Genomic DNA, 19,336 nt, shown 5'->3' with positions numbered 1-19,336 from the left:
GCTGGCTCAGCCATTATGGTTCCTCCCTCAAAACAAAGGATCACAATAATAATTAATACTTAACGCATCTCTTTAAATTTGGTGTAGCTAAATATTTATATCAACCAGAGGTCTGAGGTAAATGTGGAATTAATCGGTTCATTTTTTCATTGATCATGGATTTATAATACTACCTCGCTATATTCGGTATTTTGATGATTTTCACTACATTCACCGATTTTTTTCAAGTTTCGCATTTGAATATTGTAATGGCTTATGATAAAAGTTGCCTATGCAGGTCCATGTCATCGTATAGACCCTAATTTAATGGCTACATTCAGTACTATTAGATTTTAACAAGGTATTTTGTCTTTGTGCATTTGTTTGTAACAGGCAAAAGGAAACGAGATAGACCCATAGATCCTTTTGATGATCTGCATAGAATCACATTCTGAGTCGATTTATGCACGTCCGTCTGTCTGTCCATGTATTTTTGTAAACAAAGTACAGTTCGCATTTATTGCCCTATCCAGATGAAATTTTGCACAAATTATTTGTTTGGCCCAAGGACGAACCTTATTGAAATTAGAGATAATCGGTATAAAATTAGATATAGCTCCCATATATATCTTCACCCGATTTGCTTTTTTTTTGCACCAAACGTGTAATATCAGTCCGAATAGTATGCAATTTTGCACATACAACCAAATTAAGCCTAAAAAATTTACGTTTTATTGTGCACCAAACGTTTAATATTTGTCCAAATGGGATTTGGTCAAATGTAGTATGTCAAATGTGGTGAAGATCGGTTCAGATATAGCTATAGCTCCCATACTGTTTATCCGATGGCATACATATTGTCCTTTGAACTTTAAATTATAAATATTATAATAATATAATATAAAGTTCGGACCGGCCGAATAATAATAATATAATTATATATAATATAATTATAATTAAGAAGCTGTAAGTTCGGCCGGGCCGAACTTTTAATACCCTCCACCATTTGGAACTTTGGCAATTTTCCAAACCAGTGAAGAAAGTCTTAAAGTCGAGCGGGGCCGACTTCATGATAACCTACACCACCTTGCTAATTTAGTAGAGCTCCGCATATCAATTAAACGTTTTAATGGGAGAATTCAACATACACGCTATAATTATAATTATATAATTTATTATAATTATAATTATTTAATTTATTATAATTATAATTATAATTATAGTTATTATTATATAATTATAATTAATAATTAATTCGGCTCGGCCTAACTTACAGCTCTTTTATTTGTGTAAACACTTTTTATAAGGGTCTATGAGACCCAAAATTTGTGGTTTTATATCGTAAGAGTAATATGTCTTCATTCAAGAAGTTATTACTTAAAATTTAGTGAAAATCGCTTCAGATATAGCTATAGCTGTTTGTGTATGTGTTTTATCCGATTTTGGTATTTAAGTCCCTTACATTCGTAATATACACCCTATAAAAATTATATTTGGTACCAGATATTAGATTCAGCCTAGCAATACATGATTCAAATTTTATCAAGATCGGATCAGATTTGGTTATAGTTTCCCTATATATCTTCGTCCGATTTTAGGTTTCTTGTTCAGCCCAAAGTGAGTGAAAAGTTGCACTTCCGAGCGAATTCATTCTAGAGGTTAACATTTAAAACTTGGTAACAATCGGTTCAGATATAGCTCTAGCTCCATGTTTCATCCGATTTGGTGTTTAAATCTTCAACTTTCGGAATATGCACTCTGCCATAATCATATTTTGTACCAGAGCTCAGAAATGCCCAATATATACCTTTCTTTTACGAGAGCTCTACTAAATATACATAGTGGTGCATATAGTCGGCCCCGTCCGCCTTTTGAGCTTTCTTTACTGGTTTTTTAAATATTTTATAAGGGTCTGCCTCAGCATTATCATGGAACACTTAAAATGTTTTTGTTTTTTAATGATTTTGATAATTGTATACTATTATCTGATGATTCACAATACAGGATCATTTATTTCATAGCTGGTACGTATTGTTGCCGAGGAATGAACATAGGGCGGGGGATTCGAAAGCTCTGCGATATGTAAGTCATTGTTGTATACTCCATTTTTTATATCTTTCCAGAAAAGATAAATTGAATAGCAGCTTACGGATTGCGATGCTAAAAATGAAATAATTTTTGAAAGAGGAAAAATTCACAATAGTCTCGCAGCAAAAATATTCATTACAAATCGGGTTACTAACGCATTATTACAACGAAATAATTGGTTATTCCGGCAAATTATAGTTATTCTTTGGATACCACAAACAATAACAACTTCCTTCTAGACTTATTTGCGGCCAAGGTATAAATCCTTATTTCGATTTACATTTCCATGTTAAAATTATGGACTAAGAATAAGATTTGTAATGAGTATCTTTGCTGGGTTATGTATCCAATACTAACCAATAAATGTGATGTAGTTAAACAGTTCCCAAATTGGAACTGTGTAACCGAAGATTAATAAATAAAAAGTGCCAATGACCAGACCGAAACCAGTTAATAATACCCAAGGAGCAATAAAAGAATGTCGTGACTAAAAAGGGAAAAATATTAATTCAAGAGAAAGTGAATCATTTCCAAATGCGACCATTTGATTACTTACTTTAGCGGCCCCCACTATCATCAGTATCGATACAGATACCATAATCAGACCGCAACACAAACTCAATATGTATGGACCTACAAAGTAGGGAGAAAATGAAACGTTATTTCGGAGATATAAACACAGAAATATTATATTTCCTACTAGAACTAGCCACTAGTTTCTTGTCAAGTTCAGTTTTGATTATCATCGCGGTAAAAACTATGGTGCTCACAGCATAATAAATTACATTTATGATGCCAATGACAAAAGCAAAACGACAGCGATCCATAGTTGTCGAATGAAATATCTGAATGCGCTCAAGACAACATTACAAATCAGCCGTAGTTTAAAATAAGTGCTTTGTTTCAATAAACCACCATTTTGAGGTTGAGCGAAATATAGAATGAGGGTTATTTAAATCAGCATAAAAAATATATATAAAATCCGATATAGAAAGGAAAAAAGTCGGACTGGGCCGACTGTTTGATACCCTACCTTTATGTAGGGAATTTGTTGTGAAGTAAATCGTATTTCTAATTCTAATAGGAGCGTATGATACGAATTTGATCGACGTTTTACAAAGTATATTGCTAATTCACCTATCATAAGCCAGGAATTTCTACAAGAAGTGCAGAAAAATGTGATTCTTAGGAAATCCTACTAAAATAACTTAAAAATGTGTTTTTATACCCTACAGCAACATGTATTGAAGTTATTATAAGTTTGATTCGGCCAACAATTATGTAACACCTCGAAATATTAGTCCAAGTCTGCATATAGCAATGTGTATATGGATCTTGCACATCTCGCCGAGCTGAGGCGATCTAGCTATGTATGTCCGTCCGTCTACCCGTCTATCCATGTAAATTTATAATCACGCTACAGGTCGCAATTATGGAACGATCCTAACAAAATTTTGCATGGAAACCTATTGTTTACGGAGATGATCGCAAGAATTTTGCATGGGGCTGGGCAGAAGCCTAATCATTTAGCGGATAAAATAGACCACAACTTTCATGGGGGTAAAACAGCCAAATTCGACTAAATCGCGAATATTAGAAAAATACCGCTTAGATGGGGGTTATTCGTAGACGTTGACCTGCATAAATATTTTTGTCATAAGCTGTATTGATGGTTCCGAACTTCAAATACTAAATTTGAAACAATGCGGGAGAATCATAGACAATTCTCTTCTAGGGGGTAAAGTACTCAGAAGCTGAAATCATCAAAATCCCGAAAAGGGGGGGGGGGGGGGGTACCGTTATATGGGGGCTATACGATAACGTGGACCTGTATAAAAAATTATCTTCTAGGGAATAAAGTACTTACAAAAAAATCCTTGTGTGGATTTTCACACAAATCCGTTGGAAAATGTGGCTAATATCATTAAATAACGAATATCGGGACGAACGCTTATATAGGGGATTTATGATATCGTGAAACAGTATAGACAATTCTCTTCAAGAGGGTAATGAACTCGGAAGGAACTTCTTGTGTGGATTTTCAGACAATTCCATTGAAAAATGTGACTAAAATCATTAAAATACCGAATATCCGAAGGTGCCATTACATGGGGGATATACGGTATTGTGGGCCGATATAGTCTATCTTCGAATTTGACCTACAAGCAGGCAAAAGACAAATCTGTGCAAAATTTTATCTTCCTTTCTTAATTTGCCTTGACTCTAGCGTGATTCCAGCAGAAACATTTAAGTTTAAGCAGATCAAGAATATAAATACTTTTTTGGGTCTGAAATTATTATTTCGATGAGTTACAAACGGAATAACGGACTTAATATACCCACCATACAAGTTGAAAAGGAATACCCTCCACCATTGGAAATTTAAAAAAAAAATAAATCCTTAATAAAATCCTCCTTAAAAAATTCTGTTATATTGGGGTCTATATAGGCCTTGTTTGTCATAAGCCATTACCATATTCAAATTCGGAACTTGAAATAAACGGTGAATAATGTAGCTAAAATCATCAAAATATAGTATATATGGAGGTACCGTTATATCGGAGCTGTGGACCAGACATAGACCTGAACCAGCCATTGCGAGCTTCAAATACGTTATCTCAAATATTTTCGGTGGGTATCGTACCTAAACTCGTCAAAATTCCGAATATAGGGAGGTACTGATATATGGGGCCCATACGAAGTTCTGGAACTGCACAGACAATTTTCTGTCACAGACTGTAGTTCCCATTACGAACTCTAAATACGTAATTTGAAACAATTCCGATGAATAATGTCTAAAATCATCAAAATACCAAATATAGGGAGGTACCGCTATATGGGGGCTATACGAAGACGTGAACCTGCATACAAATTTTTTGTCATAGACTGTAGTACCCATTGCGAAATTTATATACGAAATTTGTAACAATTCCAGTGAATAATATCGCTAAAATAATTAAAATATAGAATATCGGGAGGTCCAGCTATATGGGGGCTATACGAAGACATAGGCCTACATACGAAATTTTGCCAACGGTTGTAGTACCCATTAAGATCTTCCAATACGAAATTTGAAACAATTCGGTCGAATTAAGTCGCTAAAATCATAAAAATACCGAATTTCGGGAGGTATCGTTATTTGGGAGCTATACGAAAACGTGGACTGACATGGCCCATTTATTAGCTAAACCTGCCTACTGGCAAACTATGTGTGTGTATGCAAAAATTTAGCTTTCTTTCTCAATTCGTTCGAAAGATAGCGTGATTAGAACAGACAGACGGACATCGCTAAATTTTACGCTGATCCAGGATATATGTACTTTGTAGGGTCTATTATGAATATTTCGAAGAGTTACAAATGGAATGACAAAGCTAATATACTCTCCACAGAATGGTGGAGGGTATAAAAAGAAGTAATTTCATAGGTTCGAATGTCATACTTTTTATACTCTCCACCACTTTGTTTATCAGAGTAAAATTTAGAATATAAATTCATTTTAACTAAAATGAAAAAATAACCCAAATAGCGAAACCCGTTTTATCATCTAAATAGGTTGGAAATTGTGGCAGAAACCTTCGAAATACCGGGAGACGGGAGGTACCATTATAGTGGGGGCCATACAAATAAATGGACCTTGCTATTTTTTGAAGGGAGAGAACAGTGAGAACAAGTTTCATCTAAATTGGTTGGAAGTTGTGGCAGAAACCTCAAAATACCGCAAAATCTGGATGTACGGTTTTATGGGGTCTATCAATAAACCTGTACATAGTATAAAACTTTGAACCAAATTCCAAAGCTCCAGATTAAAAAATGTGGACTCTATCGTGATTTCAACAGACAGATGGATAGAGAAACGGACATCGTTTCTCTGGTTAATTCTATCCGATTTCAAATTTAACCGCTCTAAGACCATGACGTGCACTCAATAATGATCTACTTTGCTGATTTTTTTTTTCACAGAAATGCCTAATTTAAACATCTCACTTCTGTTCTCTCCTTAATGGGTAAGGTGTGCATCTTAAAAATTTATTAATTTTTAATGTTTCATTACAAAAAATTTGATTTATTTACAATCGGTTTATGCACAACTGCCATTGCTCTGATACTCCATTTGATCGTCCGATTTCTACTGTACTATCGGCTTTTTGCAATTTTTTTTTTCTTGCTGATAAGTAATAGCAGCGCACATGTACTTCCCCTTTCAGTACTAGGGCTTTAAAACCATCCACACATTTGAAAAAAAAAACAAGTAAAAAAGCAGTAAGTTCGGCCGGGCCGAACTTTGAATACCCTCCACCATTTGGAACAAATTAAAAAATTTTCAAAAAAAAATAAAATCCATTAAAAATTCTTTTAAAATCTTTCAAATGTCTAATATAGGAAGGTGCCGATACGATATTGTGGACCTATAAAGACAATCTGCGTGTAAAGTACTCACAAGGAACTCCTTGTGTGGATTTTCAAAATACCGAATATCGCGGGGTTTCGTTATATGGGAGCTATACGTTATCGTTAACCTATATAGAGAATTCTCTGTCCGTTGAAAAATATGACTAAAAACATCAAAATAATGAATATCGGGGGTACCGTTATATGAGGACTATACGATATCGTGGACCTATATAGATAATTCTCTGCCGAGGTATAAAGTACCCCCACAAGGAACTCCTTGTGTGGACTTTTAGACAATTCCGATGAAAAATGTGGGTAAAATCATAAAAATACCGAATATCGGGACATACGATATCGTGGACCTGTATAGACAATTCTCTCTCAGGGGGTGAAGTACTCACAAGGAACTACTTGTGTGGATTTTAAGACAATTCTATTGAAAAATGTGGCTAACATCATCAAAATACCGAATATCGGGGGGTACAGTTATATGGGGGATATACGATATCGTGGACCTATATAGACAATTGTTTTTGAGGGGGTAAAATGTCCACAAGGGACTCCTTTTGTGGAATTTTAGACAATTCCATTGAAAAATGTGGCTAAAATCATCAAAATACCGAATACCGTGGGGGTACCGTTATATGGGGGCTATACGATATTGTGGACCTATATAGATAATTCTCTGCCGAGGTATAAAGTACCCACAAGGAACTACTTGTGTGGATTTTCAGACAATTCTATTGAAAAATGTGGCTAAAATCATCAAAATACCGAATATCGGGGGTACCGTTATATGGGGGCTATACGATATCGTGGACCGATATAGCTTGACCTGCCTGCAGATAAAAGAGAGATCTGTGCAAAATTTTAGCTTCCTATCTTAATTCGTTTAGACTGTAGCGTGATTACAACAGACGGACAGACGGACGGACGGACAGATGGACGGACAGGGCTAAATCGTCTTAGAATTTTACGCTGATCAAAAATATATATACTTTGTTGGGTCTGACATGAGTACTTCGAGGAGTTACAAATGGAATGACAAAATTAATGTTAATAGTATGGTGGAGGGTATAAAATGTAAACTCTTAGTCATTCTGCTGTGGATATCTCTGCTGAGCGGATAAATTATCAACTCTTCACTCCGAGGTAATTCCCCATTGATTTCGTAATTCCAATGTTTGAATTCATTCGAATTAGATTTGTTGTCACAACAACAGTTTAGTTGTGGTATTTCATCGGTTCACTCGTCGTCACTGCCAGCGAAACGTACGGAAACGCATCGAACTATGGATCTGACTTTATATGCCATTGTAATTGGCGTTCTGAGCTGTCTCCTGCACATCGCTGTTAGTGGAATATTAATAGATTTGTTGGTACAATTGATACGCCACAATGATGCCGGCAACATGAATGGTGAGCACGTAACAGTTTGAGATAATTGTAATTATTATTATTTACAAAACCAATAACTGACTAAACAAATCAAGCATTAGTTTATCCGAAAATTGTGTAAAAAATCCAAGAAAAGGGCGATAAAACGCCACGCCATGGGGGAAATCTTTCTAAAAAATGCTCTGCGGTGGATGAATATAAACATAGAAGTAACAAAAGGTGAATTAAAGCTAAAGGAACTATACAGTGTGAAATAAAAAAATGCAACAAAGTCAAACGCCTTAATTTTTACATTTTTTTAACTTTATTGAATGAGAGCAAAAAATGTCGGAAATAGCATCAAATTTTAGAATAAGTTTACATTTTTTCGAATTTGTCACCTTTGGCACGAGTTATGGCCTTCAAACGGCCCATGAAGCCGTCACATGCTGCCCGAATGTTGTTCTGTGGTATTTTGGCCCATTCCAGGCGAAGCGCTTGCTTGAAGTGATCGACACTTTGGTATTTTTTTTGTGCCAACCTTGCTTTCCAAAATATTGTGGTCATTCTTTGGAGGCGCGTGCTAAGTGGGATGGTGCTGAGTCCTGTTAGAATGTCCAAGGTCTGTGGCCAAAATGTTTACGTGCCCAAGGCTTTAATACACCCTCCAGAATATTTTCGCGATAATATTCAGGATTTATTTTGGTTGCCACGGTCGATTAATGCGAACGGAGAGCGATCATCGGCAATTAAGGCGGCCCACACCATCACCATAGCCAGCGCTTGAGTTCTGGTGGCCAACCGAAGGTGCACATATTCAGCTGACCTCTTTGGCAAGTGAACACGATTATTTTGTTTGTTTACAAACTGGTGGACAACGAATGTTTTCTCATCGGAGAAAACTAAATTCAGCAGTTCACCACTTTCGGCCAAGCGAAGCAAATGTTTAGCTCATTCGGGTCTATTTTCTTTCTGTTGTGGTGTAAGTTCTTGCGCTTTTTTGAATTTCAATGGCTTTACCCCCAGCTCATTTTTCAATATTTGCCGAATGGAATATAGCGATATTTTCAACTCACGAGCCATTTTTCGGCCACTGCGACACGGGTTTCGATCAAGTCGCTTCTTTATTTTTCGAACCATTTCTGCTGATGTTGCTGTTTTCTTACGTCCACTTCCTTGACGTCGGAAGTCCGTCGACAATGTATGTCATGTAACCCAAATTAAGGGACGGAGGGTATTCTACTGTAAGGTGACAGATATTCCTCGGCTTAATATAGCCATCGGAAATAATGATGGAATCTAACAAATAAACTAATTGAGAAAATTTCTGTAGAAAAGTAGCACACTAAAGCCTCATTGGGAATAGTTTCTGAATATGATTAAACTATGCTAACTTTTTATACCTTCATACGGCATGATACGACAAAAATTCCTTACTGACTATACGCGCGATACATATAGAAATTCCGGACCGAGATTCATCAAATGGAAAAATTCGGTTGAATATGAAAAAATCTATCCAATGTGGGCTGATATTTAACATATAGTCGACAATAACCGTAAAATCGGATGAAGAGGTGTATCGAAGGTATATACAAATCTTAAGCGAACTCTATAAAATTTGGCAGAGGTATTTTCGAGCAGTATCTGATGTCTGGTATCAAATATCATTGTTGTGGAGTGCATATTACGCATGTGAGTGACTTAAAATCCTAAACCGGATGAAACATAAAAATGGAAGCTATAGCTATATGTACTATAATTGTACGGAAAGTACTAACTAATTGGATTAAGGAATAGAACTTAAAACCTGAAATTTGATATTTAGATTACTGATATTATCTGTACTAAAGTACTAAATGGTACTTATTTTGGACCACTATTGGATATGCGTACTAAATATCACTAAATTTAGTATTGTGTGAAAGGACATATCTGACACCTGTTGATGTCTAGGGTTCTAGGTTCTAAAGTTTACATATGGACACATTGAAATATTTTTGGACAGAAAAATTGGATGTGGAAAATTTTACATTTTGAGTGCTACAAGGCCTAACGCGAACTGTTTAGATTCGTATGTAAAGTTTTGAGGTGGACCTTTTGCTGATAAAGTAGTGGACATTTGCTATTATCCCAAACAAAATGAATGAAGTATGTATAGTTCAATCTGGGTCTGTATTTATGTTAAACTTAGATGAGGAGGTAAAGCAGTTGAATAATAATAATTGAAAAAAAAAATATTAAGTTCGGGCCGAACGAACTTTCAATACCCTCCATCATTATTAAAAGTATTTGGATTAAAACGCTTTCTACTTTAAACACCGGAAAGATTGTTTGAAGAATTTAGTTCAAGTTTTAAAATACAATAAAATTATAATATGGGGGACCATGCCGAAACTGAAGCCTATATAAACTATTTTCTACTGCAAGGATTGTTATCTATTGTGAGTCTTTAATACCGAATTTAACACAGCGTGGGAAAATGTGCTACGATCATCTAAATATCGAATATCGGTGGGTTCCATTGCATGGAAACCTTGGACCAATATGGTCAATGTTTTGACACCGGTTGTAGAACCCATATTGAACTAAAAATACAGAATTTGGAATAAATCCGATGAAAATGTGGCCTGTTTGTTAAAACACAGAATATCTTCAGGAACCATTATTAGAGGGCAATTGAAAAACATGGAATTGTATAGACAATGATACGGCAGAGGAGGTAAAACCTATTGCAAAATGTTAATAACAAAAAAAAACAAAGTTAAAAAGTATCACTCGTTTTTGCCGACAGATGTATACCCTCAGCCAATGTTTGATTATTTAAATATACATATTTTGTTGACCGAAGTATATATACTTCGTATATAGATATAGTATTCCATTTTCATACATCATCTAATACAGATAAAACATTGGTATGGGCAAAATTTCAAGAAAATCAAACATTTACACGGTGAGATGAAAAAACTACAACTAAATTCAGACTGCTGTCATTTCGAAGCCAACCGTTCGACAGCTGTTAAAATTATTCCAGCGACAGCTGATTATATTGTTTACAAGCGTACAAAAGCATTTTGGTGAGAATTTTCCAGAAAAAAAAGTTATTCGTGATAGAATTCAAGCGTGATAGTGTGATTTCTTCATATTTGGCTGGAAAACCACAAGTGGCTATCGTTAGAGCACCCCAGCATTTAAATGTGAATAAATCTTTTGTGTCTCTTACTATCGCTCGTTACCATGATACTGGTAGCGTAGACCGACGTCAAGGAAGTGGACGTAAGAAAACAGCAACATCAGCAGAAATGGTTCGAAAAGTAAAGCAGCGACTTAATCGAAACCCGCGTGGCGCAACATTCCATTCAGCAAATATTGAAAAATAAGCACGGGGCAAAGCCATTGAAATTCCAAAAAGTGCAAGAACTTACACCGCAACAGAAAGAAAATAGACTCAAATGAGCTAAAGAGTTGTCTCGCTTGGCCGAAAGTGATGAGCAGGCGAATTTGGTTTTCTCCGATGAGAAAACATTCGTTATCCGGCAGTTTGTGAACAAACAAAATGATCGTGTTTACTTGCCAAAGAGGTCAGCTTAAAATGTGCACCTTCGGTTGGCCGCCATAACAGCCGATGGTCGCTCTCCGCTCCTATTAATCGACCGTGGCACCAGAATAAATGCCGAAGCGAAAATATTTTGGAGGGTGTATTAAGGCCTTGGGCACGTAAACAATTTGGTCGCAAAGCTTGGACATTGCAAGAGGAGTCAGCACCCTTGCACTCAGGAGTATTTTGGAAAGCAAAGTTTGCACTAAAAAATACCAAAGTGCCGATCACCTCAAGCAAGCGCTTCGCCTGGAATGGGCCAGAATACCGCAGAGCAACATTCGGGCAGCGTGTGATGGTTTCATTTGCCGTTTGCCGTGCCAAAGGTGACCGATTCCAACAAATCTAAACTTATTCTAAAAATTGATGCTCTTTCATTATTATCTTTTATTTAATAACATTAAAAAAAAAGATATGGATCCGTAGTTCCTTTTGACGATCCCCATAGAATCGCATCATAAGTCGATTTATGCATGTCCATCCGTATATCCGTTCGTTCGTCCTTATGTTCATGTATTTTTGTAAACAAAGTACATCCTAAATTTATTGTTCGATTGCGAATAATGCGGTTTGAATTTAGATTTAGCTCTCATGTATATTTCGACCACCAATTTCAGTCCTAAAGCAAATATATCAAATTTTGATGAAAATCGGCTCAGATACATCTATGTTGGAACGCAACGCATGGAAGCCGAATTATGCCCTTCATATTATATACAGTCTAGAAATACCCCTGTTTGATTTTGTTCAGTTCGGCTTATATTTGGATATAGCTCCAATAAATATACCCGTCTAATTTCAAACTTATTGCTCACCTGATATATAATATAAGCCAAAAATTGATAAATTTTATTAAATACGGCCGAAAATAGCGTATACATAATTAATTAGGAGAAAATCTTGTCATATATAGCTACAGCTCTAACATTTATGTTTCACCCAATTTTCGTTGAAATATTCTCAAAGTCGAAATATTTTGGTCAAATTTAGTGGAAACGGCTAAGATTAAGATATAGCTTAAATATGTTGGTTTATTTCTTGCGGGGAGCTCAACGAACTATGCATAGTGGAGTAGGGTATCATATACAGGGTTGCCCATATTCGACGGACCTTTGGGCCCATTCCAATCGACGAGGCTTGTCCGCAGGCAACATTCTTTGCGTCAATTTTTTACGGGAACAAATGCAAATCAATGCGAATAATTCGTTGTAAAGTGGACCGAGCCATGCCCAACTGCTGAGAACGGCGTTTTTGGGATGTTCTTGGGGACCTCTCAACACTGGCTCGTACGGCAGCTATATTCTCGGCCGATCGCCTTGGTCGACTTTTATATGGCCTCTTCGGATTAGAAAGAGCCTTACCAGTCGAACATTTTTCGTATAAACGCTTAATTGTGTTCTTAGAAGGCGCACTTCTCACATTTTTTAATGTTTTAAAAGCACGTTGAGTTTTCACAATTGACTTCTTGTAAATTTCAACTATTTCAGAGCGCTCGCGTGGCGTGTATTGGTTCATGGCAAAAATCTGCTTGGACTGACGCTTCAAACGCGGTATGTCATAAAGCGATGTGACATCTCTGTCAAAAGTTATGGCGTTGCCAGATGGGTCCGTCGAATATGGGCAACCCTGTAGTCGGCTCCTCCCGTCTTTGGTCCTTTCTTTTCTATTCTTTTGGTTGAATCGACTGAAGTTTTCTTTACTTGTTAATAACAAATATTTTTTTGCCTCTTTTAGAGAATCACATAATTGCCGCTAGCATTGTATTGTCCTTTGTCATTTTGATGATTTTGTTGTCCCTACTTTTGGTAATTGGTGCACAGAAGGTAAGCCACCTTTTAATTCCTTGCTATACATTATGTTGTTTGTCATACATACAAACTACTTTTAATTGAATTCCGTTTTTAGAGACGTCCCGATTTAATGGCTGGATGGATATTCTTCACCATTGTTGGCATAACAATGAGCATTTTCAGCATTGTCTTTGGCGGTTTCAAATTGGCAAAGACACCATTTTGTGCGAGAATTATCTATATAAGTAAGAAGAAAGACATTTCTAGTTATTCCGTTAATTTTTATTATTATTGTTCTTACTAATATTATATTAATTTTTTCTGTAGTTCTCCAGATCTTACTGTGGTATCCTGTTTATAAGCTGTGGAAGAATTTAACTGCAAACGATTATGCAGTGATAGTTAATCCACCATTGTTGGTACAACAAGCGTCCCCAAGAAATTATGCCTCCACAAACGATACGGCTGGTAATGAAAATCAACGGGGTTACTTTAGAACTCCGAATGTTATCTGAATGAGAATTATGACTTCGAAATTTATGAGATTTTCAAAATATACATATAATTACGAATTTGATATCTTCGGAATTTAATTTCAAATTTGTTAGGTTATAAATGAAAACCATTAAAGAAAGGACAAAGTCGGACTGTACCGACTTTATGATACCCTACAGCACTGTGCATATATACCAAAGCAAAAAAAGTTATTTTTTATGGGGATTTTTTGAGAATTAACTAGTTAAAAAGCAGTAAGTTCGACCGGGCCGAACTTTGAAAACACTCCACCGTTTGGAACAAATTTGGAAATTTTTAAGAAATAAAATCCGTTAAAAATTCTGTTAAAATATTAACAAGTAAAAAAGCAGTACGTTCGGCCGGGCCGAACTTTGAATACCCTCCACCATTTGAAACGAATTAGAAAATTTAAAAAAAAAAAAAAATAAAATTCATTAAAAATTCTTTTAAAATCTTTAAAATATCTAATATAGGACGGTACCGATATATGGGGGGATATACGATATTGTGGACCTATAAAGAGGATAAAGGATTTTCAGATAATTCCATTGGAAAAAGTGGCTAAAATCATCCAAATACCGAATATAGGGGAGTACCGTTATATGGGGGATATACGATATTGTGGACCTATCTAGACAATTCCGTTTCGGGGGTAAAGTGCTCACAACGAACTATATAATTGCGAATTTATGTGGATTTTCAGACAATTCGATTGGGGTACCGTTATATGGGAGCTATACGTTATCGTTAACCTATATAGAGAATTCTCTGTCAGGGGGTAAAGTGCTCACAAAGAACCCCTTGTGACCATTCCGTTGAAAAATATGGCTAAAAACATCAAAATACCGAATATCGGGGGTACCGTTATATGAGGGCTATACGATATCGTGGACCTATAAAGATCATTCTCTGCCGAGGTATAAAGTACCCACAAGGAACTCCTTGTGTGGATTTTCAGACAATTCCGATTAAAAATGTGGGTAAAATCATAAAAATACCGAATATGGGGGATGTACGATATCTTGGCCTGTATAGACAATTCTCTCCCAGGGGGTAAAGTACTCGCAAGGAACTACTTGTGTGGATTTTAAGATATACGATATCGTGGACATATATAGACAATTCTTTTTGAGGGGGTAAAATGCCCACAAGGGACTCCTTTTGTGGAATTTCAGACAATTCCATTGAAAAATGTGGCTAACATCATCAAAATACCGAATACCGTGGGGTACCGTTATATGGGGGCTATACGATATCGTGGACCGATATAGCCCATCTTCGAACTTGACCTGCCTGCAGACAAAAGAGAGATCAGTGCAAAATTTTAGCTTCCTATCTTAATTCGTTTAGACTGTAGCGTGATTACAACAGACAGACAGGACAGGGCTAAATCGTCTTAGAATTTTACGCTGATCAAGAATATATAAATACTTTGTTGGGTCTAAAATGATTATTTCGGTGAGTTACAAACGGAATGACGAACTTTATATACCCTCCATACTTTTTTTGGTGGAGGGTATAAAAATACCAAATATAGTCGTTATATTGAAGTCTATACGACGTGGATCTTCATAGGCATTGTTTGTTGTAAGCCATCACCATATTCAAATTCGAAACTCGAAGTAAACGGTGAATATAGCTAAAGTCATCAATCACCAAATCTTTATATCAGAGCTATACGAAGACCTGGACCTGCATAGATAATTTTCTGCCACAGGCTTTAGCATTCATTAAGAACTTCAAATACGACAACTCAAACAATTTCGGATAGCATTGTACTTAAAATCGTCAAAATATCGAACATAGGGAGGCACTGATATATGGACCTGCAATGACGATTTTCTTCCCATCACGAACTCTATATACGTAATTTGAAACAATTACGGTGAATAATGACGCCAAAATCATCAAAATACGAAGTATTGGGAGACACTTTTAAATATAGGAGTTATACGAAGACGTGGACCTGCACAGACAATTTTTTTTGTCATAAGCTGTAGTATCCTTTACGGATTTCAAATGCCAATTTTGAAACAATTCCGGTGAATAATGTCGCTAAAATCTTAAAAATACCGAATATCGGGAGGCACCGTTATATGGGGGCTATATGAAAACGTGGACCTACATGACACATTTACGAACTTAACCTGCATACTGGCAAAATAAACATGTGTGCAAAATCTTAGCCTTGTGTCTCAATTCCTGCGAAAGACGGACAGACAGACGGAAATCGCTAAATCGACTTAGAACTTTACGCTGATAAAGAATATATATGTTGCTTGTTGGGACTGACATAAGTATTTCGAGGAGTTACAAACGAAATGACAAAGTTAATGTACCCTCCATATTACGGTGGAGGGTTAAAAATACCAACTATGTTTAAATAGTTAAAGCAATTATATCCTAAGCCGAAGGGAATCAATATACAAGATGAGATGAAAAAACTGCAACCAACTTAAGACTGCTGTCATTTCTAAGTCAATCGTCCGACAGCTGCTAAAATTATTCCAGTGACAGCTCATTATATTGTTTAAATGTGTACAAAATCATTTTTGTGAGTATTTTCCAGAGAAAAGTTATTCGTGATCGAATTCAAGTGTGATAGTGTGATTTCTTTATATTTGGTGGGAAAACAACAAGTGGCTATCGTTAGCGCACACTAGCATTTAAATGTGAACACATCTTTTGTGTCTCGTACCATCGCTCGTTACCGTGATACTGGTAGCGCAGCCCAACGTCAAGGATGTGGACGAAATAGACTTAAAAGAGCTAAGGAGTTGCTTCGCGTGGCCGAAAGTGGTGAAGTGCCGAATTTGGTTTTCTCCGAGGAGAAAACATTCGTTGTCCAGCAGTTTTTAAACAAATAAAATGATCGCATTTACTTGCCAAAGAGGTCAGCTGAAAATGTGCACCTTCGGTTGGCCACCAGAACTCAAGCGCCGGCCATGGTGTTGGTGTGGTCGCCATAACAGCCGATAGTCGTTCTCCGCACGTATTAATCGACCGTGGCATCAGAATAAATGCCGAATATAATCGCAAAAATATTCTGGAGGGTGTATTAAAGCCTTGGGCATGCAAACATTTTGGCCGCAGACCTTGGATATTCCAACAGGACTCAGCACGCGCCACCCAAGAATTGTTACAAAATGAGGTTCCTCGCTTCATTTTCAGCGCACAATGGCCACCAAAATCTCCGGATACTAATCAGTTGGACTTTTATGTCTGGAGTGTTTTTGAAAGCAAGGTTGGCACTAAAAAATACCAAAGTGTCGATCACCTCAAGCAAGCGCTTCGCCGAGAATGGGCCAAAACACCACAGAGCAACATTCGGGCAGCGTGTGACGGTTTCATTGGCCATTTGAAGGCCATAATTCATGCCTAAGGTGATCAATTGGAACAAGTCTAAACATATTCTAAAATTTGATGCTGTTTCCGACATTTTTATACCCTCCACCTTGGAAAGGAGGATGGTTTGTAACATCCCTAAATATTCGTCGTAGACCCCATAATGTATATATATTCATAATCAGTAAAATATTCTAATTCGATTAACGATGTCCGTCTGTCTGTCAGTTGAAATCACGATACAGCCCCATTATTTGACGTAGATTGTCAAAATTAAGCAGAACAATTTGTATTGTGTCTAGGATGGTTGGTATTGAAAATGAGATATATCGGTCCACGTTTTGGTATAGTCCCCACATAACGGTACATCCCGATATTCGGTATTTTGGTGATTTTTGCCATACTTTTTCACGGATTTGTCTGGAAACTGGTATTTGTAGGTCATAATGGGTCCTAGTTCGTGCGGCGAAACATTGCATGTTTAAGTCCACGCTTTGGTATAACCCCCATATAACGGTACCTCCCAATATTCGGTATTTGATGATTTTTGCCAGATTTTTTCATGGATTTGTCTAAAAATTGGTATTTGTTAATCATAATTCTAGCTCCGTTGGCGAAATATTGTATGTATACGTTCACACTTTTGTATAGCCCTCTATAGAGGTACCTCCTGATATTCGGTATTTTAATGGTTTTTGCCAAATTTTCCCACAAATATGTCTAAAAATTGGTATTTGTGGGTTATAATTGGTTCTTTGTTTACATAACCCTAAGGTGGAGGGTATTAAAAGTTCGGCCCGGCCGAACTTAATGTTTTTTACTTGTTTGCTTTCATTCAATAAAATTTAAAAAAAGAATTATAAATTATGGCGTTTTACTTTGTTTATCCGATGTAATATGCACTCCACAAAAATGAATGCCTATTACCAAATAGTAGGCATCGCATACTCCTTGAAAATGCCTGTTATATAGTGATCGGTTCAGATTTTTATATAACACCGATATTACATATATGGTGGACAAAACCCGTAAAATTGGATGAAGATGTAATTTTACGGGTTTTGTCCACCATATATGTAATATCGGCTTAAATATTTGTTAATATAATTCTTATTGAATTAGTATTATGCATTATACAGGAATGTTATTTGGTACTAGAGGTACAAAAGCCTCTGCTAAATTTGTTACAAATTTATTCAGTCTCGTATATACTGTCCAAATTGTGACTACTCTTAAAGCATGGTACGCTTTCAAATAAGGTTAATAGTTGGTATGATCTACTTCACATAAATTCGCAATATAAACTTTTTTTGTTGCGGGAGATGAACTAAATACGCATAATGGTGTAGGGTATCATATAGTCGGCCCGCTCGATTTTTGACCTTTCCTTACTGTTTATACCCTAAACCACAAGGTGGTCAGGGTATTATGTCTTGGTGCATTTGTTTGTAACAGGCAAAAGGAAACGAGATAGACCCATAGTTCCTTTTGATGATCTGCATAGAATAACATTCTGAGTTGATTTATGCATGTCCGTCCGTCCGTCAGTCCATGTATTTTTGTAAACAGATTCCAGTTCGCATTTATTGCCCTAAATTTTGCACAAATCATTTGTTTGGCCCAAGGACGAACCCTATTGAAATTGGAGATAATCGGTCAAAATTTAAATATAGCTCCCATATATATCTTAGTATGGAATTTTGCACGTACGATCAGATTGGACCTGATAAGAAGTATGCCAAACTTGATCGAAATCGGTTCAGATATGGCTATAGTTCCCATATATATTGTTCATTCGATTTGCTATTTTTGTCCTCCGCAGCCGTAATATTCACTCTGTAACAACAATATTTGGGAAATATATCAAATGCAGCTCAGAAATACATTTGCTAAATTTTATCGAGATCGGTTCAGATTTGGGTATAGCTCCCATATATAACTTCGTCCGTTTACCTTTGATTGTGCACCAAACGTCTAATATTTGCCCAAATTGGATGAAATTTGGCATGATTTGTCATATTTGTTAGCCACAGCCGTAATATGCACTCCGTAACAACGATATTCAGGGAAATTTATCAAATACAGCTCAGAAATATCTTTCCCAAATTTTATCGAGATCGGTTCCGATTTGGAAATAGCTCAAATTTATTGTGCACCAAATGGGCAATACAAGTCCGAATTTAAAATATACAAATGCTTCGGCGTATTTAGTCCTTTGAACTTTAAATTATATTTATAATCATAGCG

The 19,336-nt window shown here is 36.3% G+C and overlaps 2 protein-coding genes across 3 annotated transcripts; one reads left to right on the top strand and one right to left on the bottom strand.

Annotated features, from left to right (window-relative positions):
- Positions 1-1,931: 1,931 nt before the first annotated feature.
- LOC131803391 (uncharacterized) lies at positions 1,932-2,933 on the bottom strand. Its single transcript, XM_059124657.1, has 4 exons — positions 2,768-2,933; positions 2,624-2,700; positions 2,425-2,554; positions 1,932-2,139 (listed from the first exon to the last, which is right to left on the bottom strand). The coding sequence occupies exons 1-4, from the start codon at positions 2,892-2,894 to the stop codon at positions 1,973-1,975; spliced, it is 501 nt and encodes a 166-aa protein (XP_058980640.1). The 5' UTR covers positions 2,895-2,933; the 3' UTR covers positions 1,932-1,972.
- A 4,642-nt stretch (positions 2,934-7,575) lies between these two features.
- LOC131803390 (uncharacterized) lies at positions 7,576-13,805 on the top strand. Of its 2 annotated transcripts, XM_059124644.1 has the most exons (5): positions 7,576-7,612; positions 7,684-7,879; positions 13,173-13,261; positions 13,344-13,473; positions 13,556-13,805. In XM_059124644.1, the coding sequence occupies exons 2-5, from the start codon at positions 7,753-7,755 to the stop codon at positions 13,741-13,743; spliced, it is 534 nt and encodes a 177-aa protein (XP_058980627.1). In that variant the 5' UTR covers positions 7,576-7,612; positions 7,684-7,752; the 3' UTR covers positions 13,744-13,805. The 2 variants fall into 2 exon arrangements, with proteins under 2 accessions (XP_058980627.1, XP_058980622.1); XM_059124639.1 differs by lacking the exon at positions 7,576-7,612 and having other exon boundaries at positions 7,655-7,879.
- The last annotated feature ends 5,531 nt before the right edge of the window (positions 13,806-19,336 follow it).

The sequence above is a fragment of the Musca domestica genome, unplaced genomic scaffold (genome assembly GCF_030504385.1).
Source record: "Musca domestica strain aabys unplaced genomic scaffold, Musca_domestica.polishedcontigs.V.1.1 10, whole genome shotgun sequence".
In the NCBI taxonomy this organism is placed as follows: Eukaryota; Metazoa; Arthropoda; class Insecta; order Diptera; family Muscidae; genus Musca; species Musca domestica.
The sequence above is the reverse complement of the archived record's forward strand: the minus strand, read 5'-3'. Positions and strand labels throughout refer to the sequence as shown.